Below are 20,757 nucleotides of genomic sequence, written 5' to 3'. Positions count from 1 at the left end.
CGAAGGTTGAGAGGCGACCTGATAGAGGTTTATAAAATGTTGAGAGGAATAGATAGGGTGGATTCTCGGAGGCTATTTCCCAGGGCTGAAATGGTCGCTACGAGAGGACACAGGTTTAAGGTGCTGGGGAGCAGGTACAGAGGAGATGTCGGGTAAGTTTTTCACTCAGAGGGTGGTGAGTGAGTGGAATCGGCTGCCGTCAGTGGTGGTGGAGGCGAACTCGCTGGGGTCTTTTAAGAGACTTCTGGATGAGTACATGGGATCTAATGGGATTGAGGGTTATAGATAGGTAGGTAGGGATATGATCAGCGCAACTTGTGGGCCGAAGGGCCTGTTTGTGCTGTAGTGTTCTATGTTCTATATAAATGCAAGTTGTTGTGTGATTATGGTCACTGTTTGGAATCACTCATGGATTTTCCTTCTACAGACATTCCATGCCCTCGTGTACATGGTGACGGATGGAAGTTACAGAACCAGGAGCAATATGTTAATGTTTCAGGTACAGTCACTCATTTCAGTCTCTCACTGTCACAGGCAGGGCTCACAACCCCCGCTGATAGACCAGTAGTTTCAATTCTGTACCACACAATGATGGGGCACGAGTTGGCAGCTGCCACCTACTGCCCACACTGAATTCCTTGATATCAGCCACTGCAGATCTATGTACCCATTTCTCCCCAACTCCTGCCTTTAATGCCCTTCTTCCCATTAAAACCCTCCCCCTGTCTCTCCCTGGACATTATCCCCTGTGTGATCCCAGGTTTCAGTCCAGCAGAACATTTATGATGGGGATAACTGCCACTGCCGGAACTGGCTAGACCACTGTTAGCTCCCACTGTCCTGAAACATCTCACTCTTCCTGGATTACACTGGGAAGTGAAGGTGAATCTTTATTTGTCCACTGTAAACCTTTCGCCAGCCCCTCCCACAATCTCCCCCAGCGAGAAACGCAAGGAGCTTTTGTGTCACTAAGATTGACCATCTAATCAGTTTTGCCCTCTCCCCAGCGCTTAGTGGGCCCGACCTCCTCCAGGTCTCCCTCCCCCCTGTCCTCAGCTCACACCTTTCTCCAGTTTCTCTCCTATCTCCCTTCTTCCAGACTCAGTTTGTGGTTGATACCCACCTCCCTGATCCTCCTACCCTATTCCCATTAAACTGCTGACCCTGAGACTTGACCTCCTGACCCACATGGTAGGATATCGTCAATGGTTCTCTCTCCCTCCAGGTTCACTCTCTCCCCCTATCATCTCCAACTCTTCAGAAAGCTGGGCACTTGCTCCCTCCGTCCTTGCAAACAACCTCCAGTCTCCCCCTGCTCTCCAAAGACTCTACAATGCATTTTCACATCCCAAAACCCTACATATTATACCCACTAATCCCTCTAACCTACACATCCCTGGACACTAAGGGGCAATTTCTTAGCATGACCAATCAACCTAACCCGCACATCTTTGGACTGTGGGAGGAAACCGGAGCACCCGGAGGAAACCCACGCAGACACGAGGAGAATGTGCAAACTCCACACAGCAGAGGCCTAGTTCCTGACCTACATTGAAAAGTTAGGACAACAACACCTCATTGTTACTGTGATGTAGGTCAGAGTGACCCACCACGTATCCGCGGATCACCCCAGGACTGACAGAGGGAAAGTGGAATCTTACAGGGAACTGTGAAGCTCTGGTTTAGGATGGGTTCAAACTTCTGTCTTCCCTCGCAGGTTTTAATTTGCTCCGGAGGTTCTCACTCTTTAAGACGCCGGCAGTGAAGAAAATCAAGAGTCCAACGGGATCTTTAATCGTGAAATTAGGAAAGTTATCCCTGGTCAGACCGACTGAGTAAGTGATGGAACTGCTAGTGAGTGTTGCCTGCCGCACAGTCTGTTTTAACCCTTATACGGTGGACAAATAACTACAAGTTATTATTAACATATTAAATATATGTATATTAAATGAGCAATATGTTAATGTTTCAGGTACAGTCGCTCACTTCAGTCTCATTGTCACAAGCAGGGCTCACAACCCACGCTGATAGACCAGTAGTTTCAATTCTGTTGAAATGTTCAAATGGCAGGGTTAGCGGAGTATTGTGGTGGGGAAATGTTATTATTAATTATTAATATTATCAATATTAACATATTCCTCATAAGACCTTCCCACCATACCTGGCAACATCCTGGTAAACCTCCCTCCTCTGCACCCTTTCCAATGCCTCCACATCTTTCCATCATCTTTCTTATATTATCTCACAGGAAAATACTAGAATTCATGTCCAATACGAGACCTTGATTTAACTTTGTGTGACTGGCAAGTACCAAGCAGATATTGGCCTTTATCTGTGCACTGATCTCAGTAGTCGTCTGCGTGGTCTGGTTCTTTGGTTTGGTCTGGCACCCTGGCTCTGATCTTCCTTCCTTTTCGGGTTTGGTGGCTCTCCTCGTGCTGGTGATGGTCACCATTGTAGCTCGTTCATGGGGCTCAGAGAGAGAGGGAGATTCCTGGTTGTGCTGCACCCTTTATACCCCGTTGGGTTTCACACCCCTTTTTGGCCATTGCCAATCAATCGATCAGGACTTGATCACCCTGATCGATAAGGGGTCAATCAGGTGCTGATATGCTGATCTCTGGGTGTGTCCCCATGTCTGTAGGTGCTGGAGGTCACACAGGTCACAGACCTCCCTCCTGTATAAGGATTCACGGTGCCTTTATGTCTGGTACACAAGCTAGTGAGACTGTAAAGTCCCTTTCATCCTGGAGATGAGCCATATCCTGTTTATTCACTCGTTTGGGTTCCAGTCTGTTTGTCTGTAAACTGCAGCCTGTCGGTTTAGTCTCTTGCCCCGTTGTCCCAGAGTGCTTTACAAATTGCCTCCTTGGATGGTCCGTATGAGCTGACGGCAGGGTTAGCCGAGTATTGTGGCAGGGAAATGTCTGAACAAGATTGTAGTACAGGGTGACACGAACCTGGTGAAGCTCAGTTAATGAGGGGCGGTTATGAGACTGAAGTCACCCCACCCAGAATACATTTTACCCCCCTTGCTACCCTGAGAGCTTCCACTCCAAGTATTTTTCAACATGGAGGAGAACTGTCCGTGTGTGAGCCAATGCCAGAGGCTTCATGGGGTCCAGAGTCGACGCTGAGAACTCCCAGAGCAACCGTCCCCTGACTGTATCCCTTCACGCCACCACCTCTGCTGGGTCTGTCCTGCCGATAAGACAGGCCACACTCAGGGATGGGGATGTCATAGAGGTTTACAGCATGGAGACAGGCCCTTCGGCCCAACTTGTCAATGCTGTCCTTCTTCTGTCGATGTCTGGGATGTTGTGTGTAAGGTATGATTCTGTGGGTATGACTCTGTCGGGCTGTTTCTTGCCTAATCTGTGGGACACTGCTCCCAATTTTGACACATTTGCCCAGGTATTAGGTGAGGACTCCCCAGGGTCGACAGGGCTGTGGTTTGTCATTGCTGTTTCCAGTACTGAGCTTATTTGAGCATTTCAGAGGGTGGTTAAGAATTACATGTAGGCCAGACTGGGTAAGATAGCTGATTTCCTAACCTCACGGGGGAGCCAGGGGGGTTTTTTACAATTAATGGCAGTTTCATGGTCACCATCACTGAGACTAGCCTTTAATCCCAGATTTATTAATCACATTTGTATCCCACTGTGAGTTTGAACCTGTGTCCGCAGTGCATTAGTGCTGGGCCCCTGGATTCCTCATCCAGTGACATTAACACTGCACCACTGCATGTTAGTGGCTGATTTCAGTTTGCAGTAAGACCTAGCAACCTTAAATCTACAAGTTTACTCATCATACAGTGCACATTGCCAAGACAAAGCGTTGTGTAGTTACGCCTGTGTGCCTGTCCCTGTGTGACTGTCTATACCTGTGTGACTGTCTATCCTTGTGTGCCTGTCCCTCTGTGCCTGTCCCTCTGTGCCTGTCCCTCTGTGCCTGTCTGTCCCTGTGTGCCTGTCTGTCCCTGTGTGACTGTCTGTCCCTGTGTGACTGTCTGTACCTGTGTGACTGTCTATCCTTGTGTGCCTGTCCCTCTGTGCCTGTTCCTGTGTGACTGTCTGTACCTGTGTGACTGTCCTGTGTGCCTGTCCCTGTGTAACTGACTGCTCCAGTGTAACCGTCTGTCCCTGTGTGCCTACCCTTGTGTGCCTGTGTGACTGTCTGTCCCTGTGTGACTGTCTGTCCCTGAGTGTCTGTCCCTGAGTGTCTGTCCCTGTGTGCCTGTCTGCAGCTTTGTGCCTGTCTGCTGATGTGTGACTGTCCCTGTGTGACTGTCTGTCCCTGTTTGTCTGTCCCTGTTTGTCTATTCCTGTGTGTCTGACCTGTGTGCCTGCCTGTCCCTGTGTGCCTGTCCCTGTGTGCCTGTCCCTGTGTGCCTGTCCCTGTGTGCCTGTCCCTGTGTGCCTGTCCCTGTGTGCCAGTCCCTGTGTGCCAGTCCCTGTGTGCCAGTCCCTGTGTGTCTTGCCCTTGTTTTACTATTTGTCCCTATGTGAAGTATGAGAAATCTCGAGAAACAGTAATTTGAGAAAAGGCTGGCAGAGAGGATTTTGTTTTCTTTTTCAAATCGCCACGTTTAATTCTGTAACAAAGAAATTGCTTCATAACTTCTGGTTTACTTTGAAGCTAAGATAGTTTGAATATATTTTGATTATTGGCACTATTCATTGGGAAATCACCGATGCTCCAACAGAGCTAATGACAGATTTCAGCATGAAAAATTCACCAGTTAGATGGAAAAGCCACCAAACCTTTACACAGTGCAGCAAAACCTTGTGTTCAGAAAGGAGCCTCACACAACTGTGAGGTGCAATCAGCAAATAACACAATGCTGCTGATTTCTCGCAGAGTTTAGCGTTCACTATCGTTTTAACATCGTGTTGACTTATGCAAACTTGTGTCATCCCTGTTTGAACACAGATTCTTCATTTCTGGAACATTTTTTGATCCTGCGCACAATTAGCCAGTCGTGGCCATCAGGGTGAAATGTTTGCCCTCCCACTGGTGTAAGGAGATTGTGAATAACTACTGTCTGTGTGGAGTTTGTACATTCTCCCCGTGTCTGCGTGGGTTTCCTCCCACAGATGTGCCAGTTAGGTGGATTAGCCATGGTAAACGTGTAGGTTTAAGGGGATAGGGCAGGGAAGTGGGCTTGGGTAAATTTGCTTTGTCGGGGCGTTGGTGCAGACTCAATGGGCCAAATGGCCTCCTTCAGTATGTAGAGATTGTATGGACTCTATGGGCAAATAGTCTTTCGCTTGCTGTAAGAGCTCTAACCATGTACTCCCTCCAGGCACAAAGATATGATACCCCCTCTAATGACTGCTCATGGAATCATAAAATAGTACAGGACAGGAGGCCATTCAGTCCATTAAATAAGAAATAGAAATAGAAATAGGAGCAGGAGTAGGCCATCTGGCCCTTCGAGCCTGCCCCGCCATTCAATAAGATCATGGCTGATCTGTCGTGGCTCAGTTCCACTTTCCCACCCTCTCCCCATAACCCTTAATCCCCTCTCTTATCAAAAACCCATCAACCCTCTTCTTAAATACATTTAGCGAGGCAGCCTCCACCACTTCAACGGGCAGAGAATTCCAGAGATTCACCACCCTTTGAGTGAAGAAGTTCTTCCTCAACTCCGTTCTAAACCCCTTTATCTTGAGGCTGTGCCCCCTAGTCCTACTGTCCTTTCTGAGCGGGAAGAGTCTCTCCACCTCTATCCTATCCATCCTATTCATCATCTTATATGTCTCAATGAGATCTCCCCTCATTCTTCTAAACTCTAACAAGTACAAGCCTCGTTTAGTTCTTTCAAAGAGCGTGCCATTCAGTCCCACTGACCTGCTCTAACTCCACATTGCTGCAGTTTTTCTCCTTTGAGTACTTATCCATCACCAACATCTCGATCAAACTCGATTTTTCCTTCACCAATCCATGCTGACGTCCTTTATTAGCTTTATAAGAAATAGGAGCAGGAGTAGGCCATCTAGCCCTTCGAGCCTGCCCCGCCATTCAATAAGATCATGGCTGATCTGAAGTGGGTCAGTTCCACTTTCTCCCCATAACCCTTAATTCCCCTGTCTATCAGAAACTTATCTACCCTTGATTTAAATCTATTCAGCGAGGCAGCCTCCACCACTTCAACGGGCAGAGAATTCCAGAGATTCACCACCCTTTGAGTGAAGAAGTTCCTCCTCAACTCTGATCTAAACTGCCCCCCCTCTCCTTATCTTGAGGCTGTGCCTCGGTAGTCTTGAGCTTCTTGAGTGTTGTTGGAGCCACACTCATCCAGGCAGCTAGGGGGCATTCCATCACACTCCTGGTTTGTGCCTTGTAGATGGTGGACAGGGCTTTGGGGAATCAGGGGATGAGTTAGTCACAGCGGGATTCCCAGCCTCTGGCCTGTTTTTGTAGCCACAGTGTTTAGGTGGCGAGTCCAGCTCAGTTTCTGGTCAATGGTAACCGCAGGATGTTAATTGTAGAAGGTTCAGTGAAGGTTACTGGTGCTGGTTAATTTATTCCTTGTTGGGGATAGCCATTGTTTGGCACTTGTGTGGCGTGAACGTTCCTTGCCATTTGTCAACCCAAGCCAAAATGTTGCCTTCTGCTTCAGTATCTGAGGAGTCGCGAATGGTACCGAACATTGTGCAGCCATCAGCGAACATCCCCACTCCCGACCTTATGACGGAGGGAAGGTCATTGCTGAAGGAGCTGAGGATTGTTGGGCCTCGGACACTGAGGGACGCCTGCAGTGATGGCCTGAGATTGAACCTCCGACCACCATCTTACTTTGTGCCAACAACGATTCCAACCAGTGGGGAGATGATTGAGAATAGATCGATGGTAATTGGCCAAAAATTTGTCATCCAATCATACAGTGCAAAAGGAGGCCATTCGGCCCATCGAGTAGCACGGACCACAACCCCACCCAGTCCCTACCCCGACTAACCAATCCATTTATCCCAGTTAGTCTCCCTGATGCTAAGGGGCAATTTGGTATGGCCAATCAGCCTAACCTACACATCTTTGGACTGGACTGCCTTATTTGGGCAGGACATAACTGGAAACTTTCCACGTTGTAGCTGTACTGGAACAGCTAGTTCCCAGGCAGAATGCATCAGAGATGTTATTAGACTTTGCGATATTCAGTTCCTTCAGTCATTCCTTGATATCACATGGAGTAAATCAGTCTGAATAGGGAGCTAATGTTTCAAGAATGTTGGGAACAGTTACGGATATCACTGCTTCTGTAGTGTCTCACTCTCTGACAGACTCAGGCTTCATGTGAATGATTGCCCCACACATTGGCCTAACTCTCTGCTTAAAGCTTAGTGTGTAGTTTGAGTGGAGCCCCGGGGGTTAGGCCCTCGATTCTGCTCTGACTCACAGTTATAGATATTAGTTCCGTTTTTAGAAGCATCCTGTTGTACACTTGGATTGGCGCCAATGTTTGTTCTGAAATTTATATCTTTGATAAGTTTTGGCATAAAAATCCAACATCCAAAATGAACAGAAACAGCTGCTAAAAACCTGGAAACTTGAAATACAACATCAAATATCTCCCAGCCTTCTGTCATCTCAGAATCTGCTTCACTTTGATATTTCTGTTTGTCAATGGGAGATGTACTTCCTGTGAGGAGGGGGGTAAGGGGGATTTCGGGGGGGGGGGTGCAGGAAGAGGGTGTGGGTGGGGGAAGGGGGAGAGGGGGAGTAGCTGATTCCACACAGAGAAAACTTCATGTTCCATTGAATTAATTACCCGTATGTATAGAGGGCAAAAAGACACTATTGACCCCTCCAAACTGTGCCACCTACAACCTGCCAACTGAACCTCTCACATCCTCCCAACTGGACCCTTCACACACTCCCAGCTGTCACTCCATCCTTTCTCCCTGTTCACCGTAGCCTTTCACACAGTTACTGCACCCCATTACTGTGTCAGCTCTATCCCTTCCCCTGTGAACTGCCCGACACATCGACTGTGTAAGTGGAGGATAAATAGGGTGAACTGTGTAACGGCTCAATTATTACCCCCTGTGTTATGACGACTAAAAATCAAAACTTCTCCCAATCGAGCTGGTTGAGGTTTTGGGGGGGAGCGTTTGGGGACTGGCAGGGAGAGAGGCAGATGTCAGGAAAGGTTCTCTATTTTAACAATCAATAAAAATCAAAGAAATTAAGACACTGAGATTGCAGCTTGTTCTGTCTGATACCTCGGTAAGAAGTCTGGCAACACCAGGTTTAAGTCCAACCGATTTACTTGATAGTAAACTCACTAGCTTTCGGGGTTTGTCCCTTCGTCAGGCGAATGGAGAGTTCTGGCCTCAGACAGAGCATATAAAGCACAGACAGTTTACAGATTACTGATTAGAATGCGAATCTTTACACCTAACCTGCTGTTCAAGTCTTAAAGTGGCTGACAATGTGTGTGGAAGGAGCACTGATCACAGGTTAAAGAGATGTGTATTGTCTCCAGACAGCACAGTAAGTGAGGTTTTGCAAACCCAGGCAAGTCACGGGGGTTACAGATAGTGCGACATGAACCCAAGATCCCTGTTGAGACCGTCCTCATGTGTGTGGAACTTGGCTATCAGTCTCTGCTATCAGTCTTGGCTATCAGTGGTAGCCAAGTTTCACACACATGAGGACGGCCTCAACAGGGATCTTGGGTTCATGTCGCACTATCCGTAACCCCCATGACTTGCCTGGGTTTGCAAAACCTCACTTACTGTCCTGTCTGGAGACAATACACACCTCTTTAACCTGTGATCAGTGCTCCTTCCACTCACATTGTCAGCCACTTTAAGACTTGAACAGCAGGTTAGGTGTAAAGATTCACATTCTAATCAGTAATCTCTAAACTGTCTGTGCTTTATATGCTCTGTCTGAGGCCAGAACTCTCCATTCACCTGGCAAAGGGGGTAACCCCGAAAACTAGTGAGTTTACTATCAAATAAATCGGTTGGACTTAAACCTGGTGTTGTCAGACTTTTTACTGTGTTTACCCCAGTCCAACGCCGGCATATCCACATCATAATATCTCAGTCCCAGAGGAGCCTAAATCATGAGATGTAGTGACATGGGAAGCAGTTCAGAGGAGGTTCACTAGATTGATTGCAGAGATGAGGGTTACTCGTATGAAGAGGGATTGAAGAGTTTAAGCCTATACTCTCTGAAATTTATTTGATTTGATTTGATTTATTATTGTCACACAAATGAGAAGTATTGCTTCTTGCGTGCTGGACAGGCAAAAACATACCGTTCAGAGAGAAGGAAACGAGAGAGTGTAGTGTTACGGTCATAGCTAAAGTGTAGAGAAAGATCAACTTAATGCAAAATAAGTCCATTTCCCAGCCGTTCACGCTGCTGGGATCTGGACGGGAAAATCCCATCCTTGGCCAGTGGCGAGTCACCCTCACGTGGTGGGTTCTACAGTAAGTCCAGCCCTGTGTTTCGCGCTTGGAAAATCGATTGCAGTCTCTGTCTGTTCTTTTGGAATGAACACCCATGCCGTAAATCATCAGCAATGATTCCACATTGTTGATTCTGGTCACACAGTGTGAGATTTCTGTTTCCGTTCCCCAAACGGACAACTCGTGTGGATGCTCTGATTGGAATCGCCAATTCAGAGGCTGCAGCCCCCAATTAGGGAAATCATTGCAGATCCCTGTCCAATCGGAACTGGGGTGGGACAGCCTCAAGCTCAATTTGGAAACGGTGTCAGGAGAGGGGAAGGAGAGGAAAAGAATTGCCTCTTCCCATGTATTATAGGAAGTGATTCAGCTGGAATGAATTAGTGTGGGGAACTGGACCAACCCTTGTTAGGAGCCCACAAATGTCAGACAAATCCAACAATTACCAATTCAAAAGTATTGTCAAGCGGCAATTATACTGGATATTGCACAGTCCAGGTTCTGCCAGGTCCATTCCTGAACTGAGCAGATTACTGCAGGAGTAGGACAGTGGCACATTGGTTAGCGCAGCTGCCTCACAGCGCCAGGGCCCCGGGTTCAATTATGACCTTGGTCCGTTTGCACATTCTCCCCATCTCTGCATGGGTTTCCTCCAGTTTCCTCCGCAGTCCAAAGGTGTGCAGGAGAGGTGGATTGGCAGTGCTAAATTGCCCTTTAGTGTCAGGGTAAGGCGAGCTAGGGTAAATACATGGGGTTAAGGGGAGAGGGCCTGGGTGGAATTGTGGTCAGTGCAGGCTCGATGGGCCAAATGGCATCTTCTACGCTGTAAGATTCTATGATTTTAAGAGGTAACAAGGGAGGGACAAACTGTACTTGGTAAACTAATGGAAATAAAGACTGGCAGGTGCCCTAGAGCTGATGACTTGCATCTTATGGTCTTAACATAAGAGGTGGTAGCCATGATGTGGAGATGCCGGCGTTGGACTGGGGTAAGCACAGTAAGAAGTCTCACAACACCAGGTTAAAGTCCATCAAGTGATGAAGGAGCAGCGCTCCGAAAGCTAGTGGCTCGTGCTATGAAATAAACCTGTTGGACTTTAACCCGATGTTGTGAGACTTCTTACTGTGTTTACTCCCAACCTGGCCAGCAGGTTCCAGGAGAGGGCAGTGCTGATTCTGCCAAGCATCAGGGTGCAGGGTTAAAAGGCTCAGACTTGTTATTTTAAATGGATTTCCCCATCACCCAGATTCAGCAGCCAGAGATCCAGACATGAAAGACTGGCTTTAAAAATCTGAACCGTTTTTGAAATCAGGTCCATTTTGTGGGCAGAATGGTGGCACAGTGGTTAGCACTGCTGCCTCACAGCACCCGGGACCTGGGTTCGATTTGGCCTCAGGTGATTATGTGGAGTTTGCACATTCTCCCCTTGTCTATGTGGGTTTCCTCAGGGTGCTCCAGTTTCCTCCCACAGTCCAAACGATGCACAGATTAGATTGATTGACCCTCAGTGTGTGGGGGGGAAAATCCGAGTAAACATGGGGTTATGGGGAGAGGGTGTGGCTGCGATTGTTGTCAGTGCAGACTCAATGGACCGAGAAATCATAGAAACACTACAGTACAAAAAGAGGCCATATGGCCCATCGAGTCTGCACCAACCATAATCCACCCAGGCTCTACTCCCATATCCCTACATATTTTACCCATGAATCTCTCTAACCTACGCATCTCAGGACACTAAGGAGCAATTTCTTAGCATGGCCAATCAACCTATCTCGCACATCTTTGGGCTGTGGGAGGAAACTGGAGCACCTAGAGGAAACCCACGCAGACACGAGGAGAATGTGCAAACTCCACACAGGTAGTGACCCGAGCCGGGAATCGAACCCAGGTCCCTGGAGCTGTGAAGCAGCAGTGCTAACCCACTGTGCTACCGTGCCGCCCATTTGCAGATACAGTAACTATCTGCAAAGATCTATGGCTAGGTTAAATGAATGGGTAAAATGTTGGCAGTTTAGAGTATAATGTGGGAACTATGTGGTTATTGGAAAGAATAAAACAGATCGTATGTTAAAACTGAGAAACTCCAGAATTCAGAAATGCAGAGGGATCTGGGAGTCCTTGTAGATGAATGACAAAAGATTAACATGCAGATACAGCAAGGAAGGCAAATGCAACGTTGGTTCTTTGTGTGAGGGTGGTAAGTGTATAAATGTATGGTGGTATTGTTATTATGGCATAGGAAGTTGGCGAGACTTCACCTGGAGTACTCGACATTCCCAGTCTGCTTCTCCCAAGATTCCTGAATGATTAAACTCGCTGCGTTTCAGAATTTTTCCAAAACCTGCCTTAGGAGTGCTAGGAAGGGGGGCACACAGGAGAAACATTGGCAGACATGAGTACAGGATTGTCTCCTAAGCAATTTCTGACCCAGTAAGTGGCAGTATGGAAATAACACGGGGATTGGGGCGCTGCTGATAATTCTAAATTTCAGTCAATGAAATGAAGTTGTGGTCATTTCCGACCCCATTCACCCCCCCTGCGAGGCAGTGAAAATCCAGCCCACGGACTCCAAAAGCAAGGATGTAACAATGAACCTTCATGAAAAATTGGTTTAACTTCAGATGGAGTAGCGTATTCAGTTCTGCACACTGCACTTTATTAAGGATGTAAAGGTTTCTGAGAGGGTGCAGAATGGTCCTAATGTTGAGGGAACACATTTCCCGGATAGAATGGAAAAGCTGGCACCATTGACCCAAGAAAAGAAAGGATTAAGAGGAAATCCGTTCGAGATGTTCAAAACAAGAGGATGGCACGTTAGAGAAGAAATTGCTCCCATTGGCAGAATGAGCAAAAGGCCATAGCCCACCAGTTTAAAATGAATGGCAAAATGACCAAAGCTTTTCACCCAGTGAGACGCTAGGATCTGGAATGCACTGTCTGAGAGTGTGGTGGAGACAGATTCACACAGCGAGTGGTTAGGATCTGGGATGCACTGTCTGAGAGTGTGGTGGAGACAGATTCACACAGCGAGTGGTTAGGATCTGGAATGCACTGTCTGAGAGTGTGGTGGAGACAGATTCACACAGTGAGTGATTAGGATCTGGAATGTACTGTCTGAGAGTGTGGTGGAGACAGATTCACACAGCGAGTGGTTAGGATCTGGAATGTACTGTCTGAGAGTGTGGTGGAGACAGATTCACACAGCGAGTGGTTAGGATCTGGAATGTACTGTCTGAGAGTGTGGTGGAGACAGATTCACACAGCGAGTGGTTAGGATCTGGAATGTACTGTCTGAGAGTGTGGTGGAGACAGATTCACACAGTGAGTGGTTAGGATCTGGAATGTACTGTCTATGGGTATCATGGAGGCAGGCTCAATTAAAAGGAAATTGGATGAGCTTTACTCTGTATCTAACCCCGTGGTGTACCTGTCCTGGGAGTGTTTGATGGGGGGACAGTGTAGAGGGAGCTTTACTCTGTATCTAACCCTGTGCTGTACCTGTCCTGGGAGTGTTTGATGGGGGGACAGTGTAGAGGGAGCTTTACTCTGTACCTAACCCCGTGCTGTACCTGTCCTGGGAGTGTTTGATGGGGACAGTGTAGAGGGAGCTTTACTCTGTATCTAACCCTGTGCTGTACCTGTCCTGGGAGTGTTTGATGGGGACAATGTAGAGGGAGCTTTACTCTGTATCTAACCCCGTGCTGTACCTGTCCTGGGAGTGTTTGATGGGGGACAATGTAGAGGGAGCTTTACTCTGTATCTAACCCCGTGCTGTACCTGTCCCGGGAGTGTTTGATGGGGACAGTGTAGAGGGAGCTTTACTCTGTATCTAACCCCGTGCTGTACCTGTCCTGGGAGTGTTTGATGGGGACAATGTAGAGGGAGCTCTACTCTGTATCTAACCCCGTGCTGTACCTGTCCTGGGAATGTTTGATGGGGACAGTGTAGAGGGAGCTTTACTCTGTATCTAACCCCGTGCTGTACCTGTCCTGGGAGTGTTTGATGGGGACAATGTAGAGGGAGCTTTACTCTGTATCTAACCCCGTGCTGTACCTGTCTCGGGAGTGTTTGATGGGGACAGTGTAGAGGGAGCTTTACTCTGTATCTAACCCCGTGCTGTACCTGTCCTGGGAGTGTTTGATGGGGGCACAGTGTAGAGGGAGCTTTACTCTGTATCTAACCCCGTGCTGTACCTGTCCTGGGAGTGTTTGATGGGGGACAGTGTAGAGGAAGCTTTACTTTATATCTAACTGATTTGAGTAGTGAGGAATGGCTTTGTAAATATGTAATGCTAGTTGGATGCAGAATATTTCAGTGTTTAGAACAGTGAGGCCCGTTGTCAGGAGCAGTTAATCCTTGAGCTCCGTTTACAATAACAAACTCCAGGTGATGCTCAGTTTGGTTTTTGGCGCTGGAGTTGTTGTTGGAGAGTGATGACCCATTTACTCTGAGGAGGATTTTACTCAGTCTGGGAACAGTGCGAACATTCCTGTGAAATAAGCTCAGAAACAGAGGTGTTGTTAATCAGATTGAAGAGGCATATTCAACGGATCATCCAGATGTCAATATTGGGACCTCTGCTCTTTTTGTATTTATTAATGATGTGGACTTGGGATTGGGAATCACATTTTCCAAATGAAACAAAACAAGGAAATGTAGTGAATGTTGAGTTTGATAATAACCGAGTTCAGTACAACAGAGGCACACATCCCTTATGGGTGCAGGCGGATCCAATCATCATTCTCAAATGGGAGCTTGAAAAAGGACATTAAAATACTTTTATGAGGAAGAAACTGGCAAGCAGAAATATTGGGTAATTGGGTTATCTAATCTAGTCAGTTAGACACAATGGGTTAATGGCCTCTTGCTGTGCAGTGAGATTCTGCCATTTGATAGGACACTTGGCTGCACTGGTCTAACACACTTTATCCTGGTGCTGGCTGGTCCTAACGGATCAATGAACGAGATTGTTCCCTCCAGAGATCATTGGTTGGACATATCTCAGTTTGTAATGATGATGAGTTTTAGATCCGGGGTGTGTGGGTTTTCTGTTTGTTTTTTCCCCGTGTCCTCACGGGCTGGAAATTAAACTTGATGAGCGAAAACCTGACCTGTAGCCCCATCTCCGTCAATGTAAATACGTGGCTTCCTCATATCTGTCCCTTCGTACATTCTGATCAGTGCCTCTCTGAACTTCTCTCCATCAGACTGCCACCCTGGAAACTCCTCTGCATCACCCCCTCTGTTGGGCCATTTCTTGCTCCATCTCACTCTAGCCTCTATTTTCAAAGCTGTGGAACCCCTGGCTTGAAGTTTACAGGTTATAAAAACTAAGCTTGGTGTCACGTAACCCATATCTTTAACTCCACCATCTCTCCTGTTTTCCCAACCTTGATGTCATTCGATATTTGACCTTCCCCTTGGGTCACCCGAGGATTTTAGTGATGCCTCGTGGTAGGGCATGTGTTAACAAACCAATTCAGATCTCACTATTGGTCAGTTGCATCACTCCCAGCAGATAGATTGGGAGGATTTTGCAGGTTGCAGATAGATAAGGTAAGAAGAAGCTCCCACAATCAGAATTGTGAGCATTACCCCTCCATCTATTTCAGTTCCATTGTTTTTATTATTCCGTCATGGGAAATGGGCATTGTGGGCTAGCCCAGCATTTATTGCCCATCTCTAATTGCCCCTGAAAGGCTGGTGGTTCTTGAACCACTGCAGTCCCTGCGCTGTAGGTGCACCCACAGTGCTGTTAGGGAGGGAGAGTGAAGGAACAGCGATATATTTCCACATCAGAACGGAGAGTGACTTGGAGGAGAACTTCCAGGCGTTTGTGTTTCCCATGTGCTCTTGACTTTCTAGATGGGAGAAGTTGTTGGTTTGGAAGGTTCTGTCTAAGGAGCCTTTGGTGAGTTCCGGCAGTGCGTCTTGTAGGTGGTACACACGACTACCACTGTGTGTTGGTAGTGGAGGAATTGAATGTTTGTGGAAGGAGTAGCAATCGAGTGGACTGCTTTGTCCTGGATGGTGTCGAGCTTCTTAGTATCCCTACAGAAGGAGGCCATTTGGCCCATCAAGTCTTCACTGACCGCAATCCCACCCAGGTCCTATCCCCATAACCCCACATATTTAATCCCCCTGATACTAAGTGGCAATTTAGTACAGCCAATCAACTTAACTCTCACATCTTTGGACTGGGCTGACGCCTGTGTGCAGGAGCATTGTGAGAGGTGCCTTGGGATCGATTTGAATATACCAGGGACTAGGGATGTTAGAGGTGAGAGTTAGGGGACGTGAGACAGTGTGGAGCGGGGAGAGCCCGGGGATAGGAAGAGGGTCTTGGAGAGTTTGTGAGAATTCAGCTGCTTCACCATTCGGTCGGAAGTGGCTGATGACTGAGGGTCATTTGCAACACCTCAGATACTCAAGCAGTCCACACCCAAATGCAGCAGTATTTTGAGCAGAAACTTAACCAGGTCAGGGCAGGTCACGGGCTAGGAATACAGGAATAGTCGTTTACCTCTTGACTCCCTATCCACCATCTACAAAGCACAAGTCAGGAGTGTGAATGAATGATCTCAACTCCAACAATACTCAAAGCTCAACACTATCCAGGACAAACCTTCACTCTCTCCACCCCAATGCTCGGTAGCAGCAGTGTGTACCAGCTACAAGACGCACTGCAGGAATCCCCCAAGGCTCCGCAGGCAGCACCTTCCAAACCACCACCATCTAGGAGGACAAGGGTAGCAGTTACCTGGGAGTGCCACCAGCTCAAAGTTCCTCTCCAAGCCGCTCTCCATCCTGATTTGGAAATTTATCGCCGTCCCTTCACTGTCATAGAACATAGAACACTACAGCACAAACAGGCCCTTCGGCCCACGAGTTGCGCCGATCACATCAACACCTACCAATCCATAGACCTATCTATAACCCCCAATCCCATTAAACCCCATATACTCATCCAGAAGTCTTTTAAAAGACCCCAGCGAGTTCGCCTCCACCACCACTGACGGCAGCCGATTCCATTCACTCACCACCCTCTGAGTGAAAAACTTACCCCTAACATCACTTCTGTACTTGCCTCCCCGCACCTTAAATCTGTGTCCTCTCGTAGCGACCATTTCAAACCGGGGAAATAGCCTCCGAGAATCCACCCTATCTATTCCTCTCAACATTTTATAAACCTCTATCAGGTCGCCTCTCAACCTTCGTCTCTCCAGGGAGAAGAGTCCCAGCTCCCTCAACCTATCCTCATAAGGCATGCCTCCCAATCCAGGCAACATCCTTGTAAATCTCCTCTGCACCCTCTCAATAGCTTCCACGTCCTTCCTATAGTGAGGCGACCAGAACTGCGCACAGTACTCCAAGTGGGGTCTGACAAGGGTCTTATAAAGTCATTGGGTTAATTCTTGGAACTCTCTCCCTATCGGCACTGCCCAAACTACATTGACTGCAGAGGTTCAAGAAGGCAGCTCAACACCAGTCTCCCAAGGGGCAGTTAGGGATGGGCAATGAATGTGGACCTGGCACACACATCCCACAGATGAATGAGAGGTAGATTGGTTGGGTAGTGAGAGAAGTGATAGGCTGGTGGAGAGGTGGTGAATAGACTGGAGACTGTGAATGGTACTGACAGGCATTCTATCTCACTGAGCCAGCTGTTGATTCAAGGGTTTAACATGGCCAAGTGAATGAATGGAGGATGACATTAATGGAGTTATTGGCAGTCAGTGTACTCCCAGAAGGAAGAGATCTTGAGGTGATAAATTTCTTGGCTCTTAGAGACAGATGAGATCCTTAGCAGATGATGGAGAGCCCAACAGATCCAAGACTTCCAGATAAACTAAACGGACTTCATCCAAGAAAGACTGCACACAAATCTGTAATTGTTCAAACAGAGAGTGAGCTGAATGTGAAGAAAGCATAGTGATGCTGTTCTGAGGTCATGGACCGAAGGGACTTGCCTTCTAATGTCTGTGGAATTGAGGGTTAGAGTAAAATGATGGGTAGATGAGGTTGAGATTCACAATGAGAAGGTGGGGAGACAGGATTGAAAAGCAAGATGAGAAGGTGGCAGAGTGCTGCCTCGCAGCGCCAGGGATCTGGGTTCCATTCTGGCCTTGAGTGACTGTCTGCGTAGAGTTTTCACTCGTGTCTGCGTGGGTTTCCTCCGGATGCTCCGGTTTCCTCCCACAATCCAAAAATGTGCAAGTATGTTGGATTGGCCATGCTCAATTGCCCCCTCGGTGTCCAAAGATGAGTAGGTTAGAGCGATTAGCCACGGGAAATGTGTGGGGTTGTGGGTAAGATAGAGAGTATCTGCAGGACTCTGTGTGATGAGAAGGCGAGTAAATGCGGATGAGGGGAGTGATAAGGAGGTGGGTAGATAGGGTCGAGAGACAAGATGAGAGGTTTCAATGATTCTGGAGAAGTTGGGATTGTTTGTCTTGGAGCAGAGAAAGTGAAAGGAAGATTTCATTGCAACGATCCCACAATTATGAGGGATTCTGATCGAGTAAATGACCCTGTGACAGAAGGAGCGTTAATTGGCTCCCAGAAGTAGCTGAATATACTGTGTGCAAATTGGCTGCTGTGCTGTGGTTGACAGAAGTGACTGAAATCCTAAAGCACTTCATTGGCTGGAAAGCATTGAGGATGTGACAGGTGCCACATAAATGCAGGTTCTTTTACTCTCCTCACAGCTCCCGGTGTTTATGAGCAATCAGAAAAGCACGCAGGAAAGACACTCAGTTTCACAACAAGTACACCCACCTGTGGCAGCACATAAATAATCTGATCTCCCAACTCACTGCCGTCAAACAGCTGGTGGATTTCCCTCTACTTTTTTGCACTATAAATCTACAAGCTCCTGTCCTTGGACAGCACCGGACAGAAAGTGCAATCAATGACTCATAAAACCCATGACTAGAGAGCTGGCAGTGATGCACGCGTTTCATTCATCATGTGCTGCTGTTAAACTGTTGCGTTCCTGTTGGGACATGATGTGTGTGTGTGTGTGTCTGCATGCACTGTTATCTCCTTTGCTCAGTATTGGCCACTGCACTTTTAGCTGCATGGGCCCTGAACTTTCTGACAGTCTCCACCTCTCTCTCCTGTATATCACCCTGTAAATCTTATTGCATTGACCTCGCACTGTCCAGGTATCTCCTTATCAAATTCGACATCAATTTTTGTGAATTGAATTCTGATCCCGAAGACGTTTCACTTTTTGAAGGTGCCATATATTTATTTATATCAAGATTCACATTTCTAAATTACATATTTTTAAACAACATTGTTACTGTTGGGCACATGACTCAGGCAGAGACAAGCAATCTACATCAAAAGAAACCAACTCACGCTGAATCACTCCATTAATAATTCGGGAATGAGCAAAAAAAGATATAAAAACTCAACTACAATTCCTGTCGCAATATACTGACTCACACTGGGATACAGTTCCTGAAGGTGCTGACTCTCACTGGGATACAGTTCCTGAAGGTGCTGACTCTCACTGGGATACAGTTCCTGAAGGTGCTGACTATCACTGGGATACAGTTCCTGAAGGTGCTGACTCTCACTGGGATACAGTTCCTGAAGGTGCTGACTCTCACTGGGATACAGTTCCTGAAGGTGCTGATTCTCACTGGGATACAGTTCCTGAAGGTGCTGACTCTGACTGGGATACAGTTCCTGAAGGTGCTGACTCTCACTGGGATACAGTTCCTGAAGGTGCTGACTCTCACTGGGATACAGTTCCTGAAGGTGCTGACTCTCACTGGGATACAGTTCCTGAAGGTGCTGACTCTCACTGGGATACAGTTCCTGAAGGTGCTGACTCTCACTGGGATACAGTTCCTGAAGGTGCTGACTCTCACTGGGATACAGTTCCTGAAGGTGCTGATCTCACTGGGATACAGTTCCTGAAGGTGCTGACTCTCACTGGGATACAGTTCCTGAAGGTGCTGACTCTCACTGGGATACAGTTCCTGAAGGTGCTGACTCTGACTGGGATACAGTTCCTGAAGGTGCTGACTCTCACTGGGATACAGTTCCTGAAGGTGCTGACTCTCACTGGGATACAGTTCCTGAAGGTGCTGACTCTCACTGGGATACAGTTCCTGAAGGTGCTGACTCTCACTGGGATACAGTTCCTGAAGGTGCTGACTCTCACTGGGATACAGTTCCTGAAGGTGCTGACTCTCACTGGGATACAGTTCCTGAAGGTGCTGACTCTCACTGGGATACAGTTCCTGAAGGTGCTGACTCTCACTGGGATACGGTTCCTGAAGGTGCTGACTCTCACTGGGATACGGTTCCTGAAGGTGCTGACTCTGACTGGGATACGGTTCCTGAAGGTGCTGACTCTCACTGGGATACAGTTCCTGAAGGTGCTGACTCTCACTGGGATACAGTTCCTGAAGGTGCTGACTCTCACTGGGATACAGTTCCTGAAGGTGCTGACTCTCACTGGGATACAGTTCCTGAAGGTGCTGACTCTCACTGGGATACAGTTCCTGAAGGTGCTGACTCTGACTGGGATACAGTTCCTGAAGGTGCTGACTCTCACTGGGATACAGTTCCTGAAGGTGCTGACTCTCACTGGGATACAGTTCCTGAAGGTGCTGACTCTCACTGGGATACAGTTCCTGAAGGTGCTGACTCTGACTGGGATACAGTTCCTGAAGGTGCTGACTCTCACTGGGATACAGTTCCTGAAGGTGCTGACTCTCACTGGGATACAGTTCCTGAAGGTGCTGACTCTCACTGGGATACAGTTCCTGAAGGTGCTGACTCTCACTGGGATACAGTTCCTGAAGGTGCTGACTCTCACTGGGATACAGCTCCTGAAGGTGCTGACTCTCACTGGGATACAGTTCCTGAAGGTGCTGACTCTCACTGGGATACAGTTCCTGAAGGTGCTGACTCTCACTGGGATACAGTTCCTGAAGGTGCTGACTCTCACTGGGATACAGTTCCTGAAGGTGCTGACTCTCACTGGGATACAGTTCCTGAAGGTGCTGACTCTGACTGGGATACAGTTCCTGAAGGCGCTGACTCTCACTGGGATACAGTTCCTGAAGGTGCTGACTCTCACTGGGATACAGTTCCTGAAGGTGCTGACTCTCACTGGGATACAGTTCCTGAAGGTGCTGACTCTCACTGGGATACAGTTCCTGAAGGTGCTGACTCTCACTGGGATACAGTTCCTGAAGGTGCTGACTCTCACTGGGATACAGTTCCTGAAGGTGCTGACTCTCACTGGGATACAGTTCCTGAAGGTGCTGACTCTCACTGGGACACAGTTCCTGAAGGTGCTGACTC

At 47.7% G+C, this 20,757-nt stretch overlaps 1 protein-coding gene across 1 annotated transcript in view; it reads left to right on the top strand.

Moving 5' to 3' along the window:
• The first annotated feature begins 408 nt into the window (after positions 1-408).
• LOC145357701 (collagen alpha-1(XVI) chain-like) overlaps positions 409-20,757 on the top strand; it is a 124,716-nt gene continuing 104,367 nt past the window's right edge. Inside the window, exons 1-2 of the mRNA XM_080211127.1 lie at positions 409-499; positions 1,718-1,835. Of these exons, the coding sequence (XP_080067253.1) occupies positions 409-499; positions 1,718-1,835 (209 nt within the window). The remainder of the gene's footprint in view (positions 500-1,717; positions 1,836-20,757) is intronic.

Source organism: Carcharhinus amblyrhynchos, chromosome 24 (assembly GCF_965287045.1).
Source record: "Carcharhinus amblyrhynchos chromosome 24, sCarAmb.v2.hapA, whole genome shotgun sequence".
NCBI lineage: Eukaryota > Metazoa > Chordata > Chondrichthyes > Carcharhiniformes > Carcharhinidae > Carcharhinus > Carcharhinus amblyrhynchos.
Note: the sequence above shows the minus strand (reverse complement) of the source record. Positions and strands in the feature narration are given on the sequence as shown.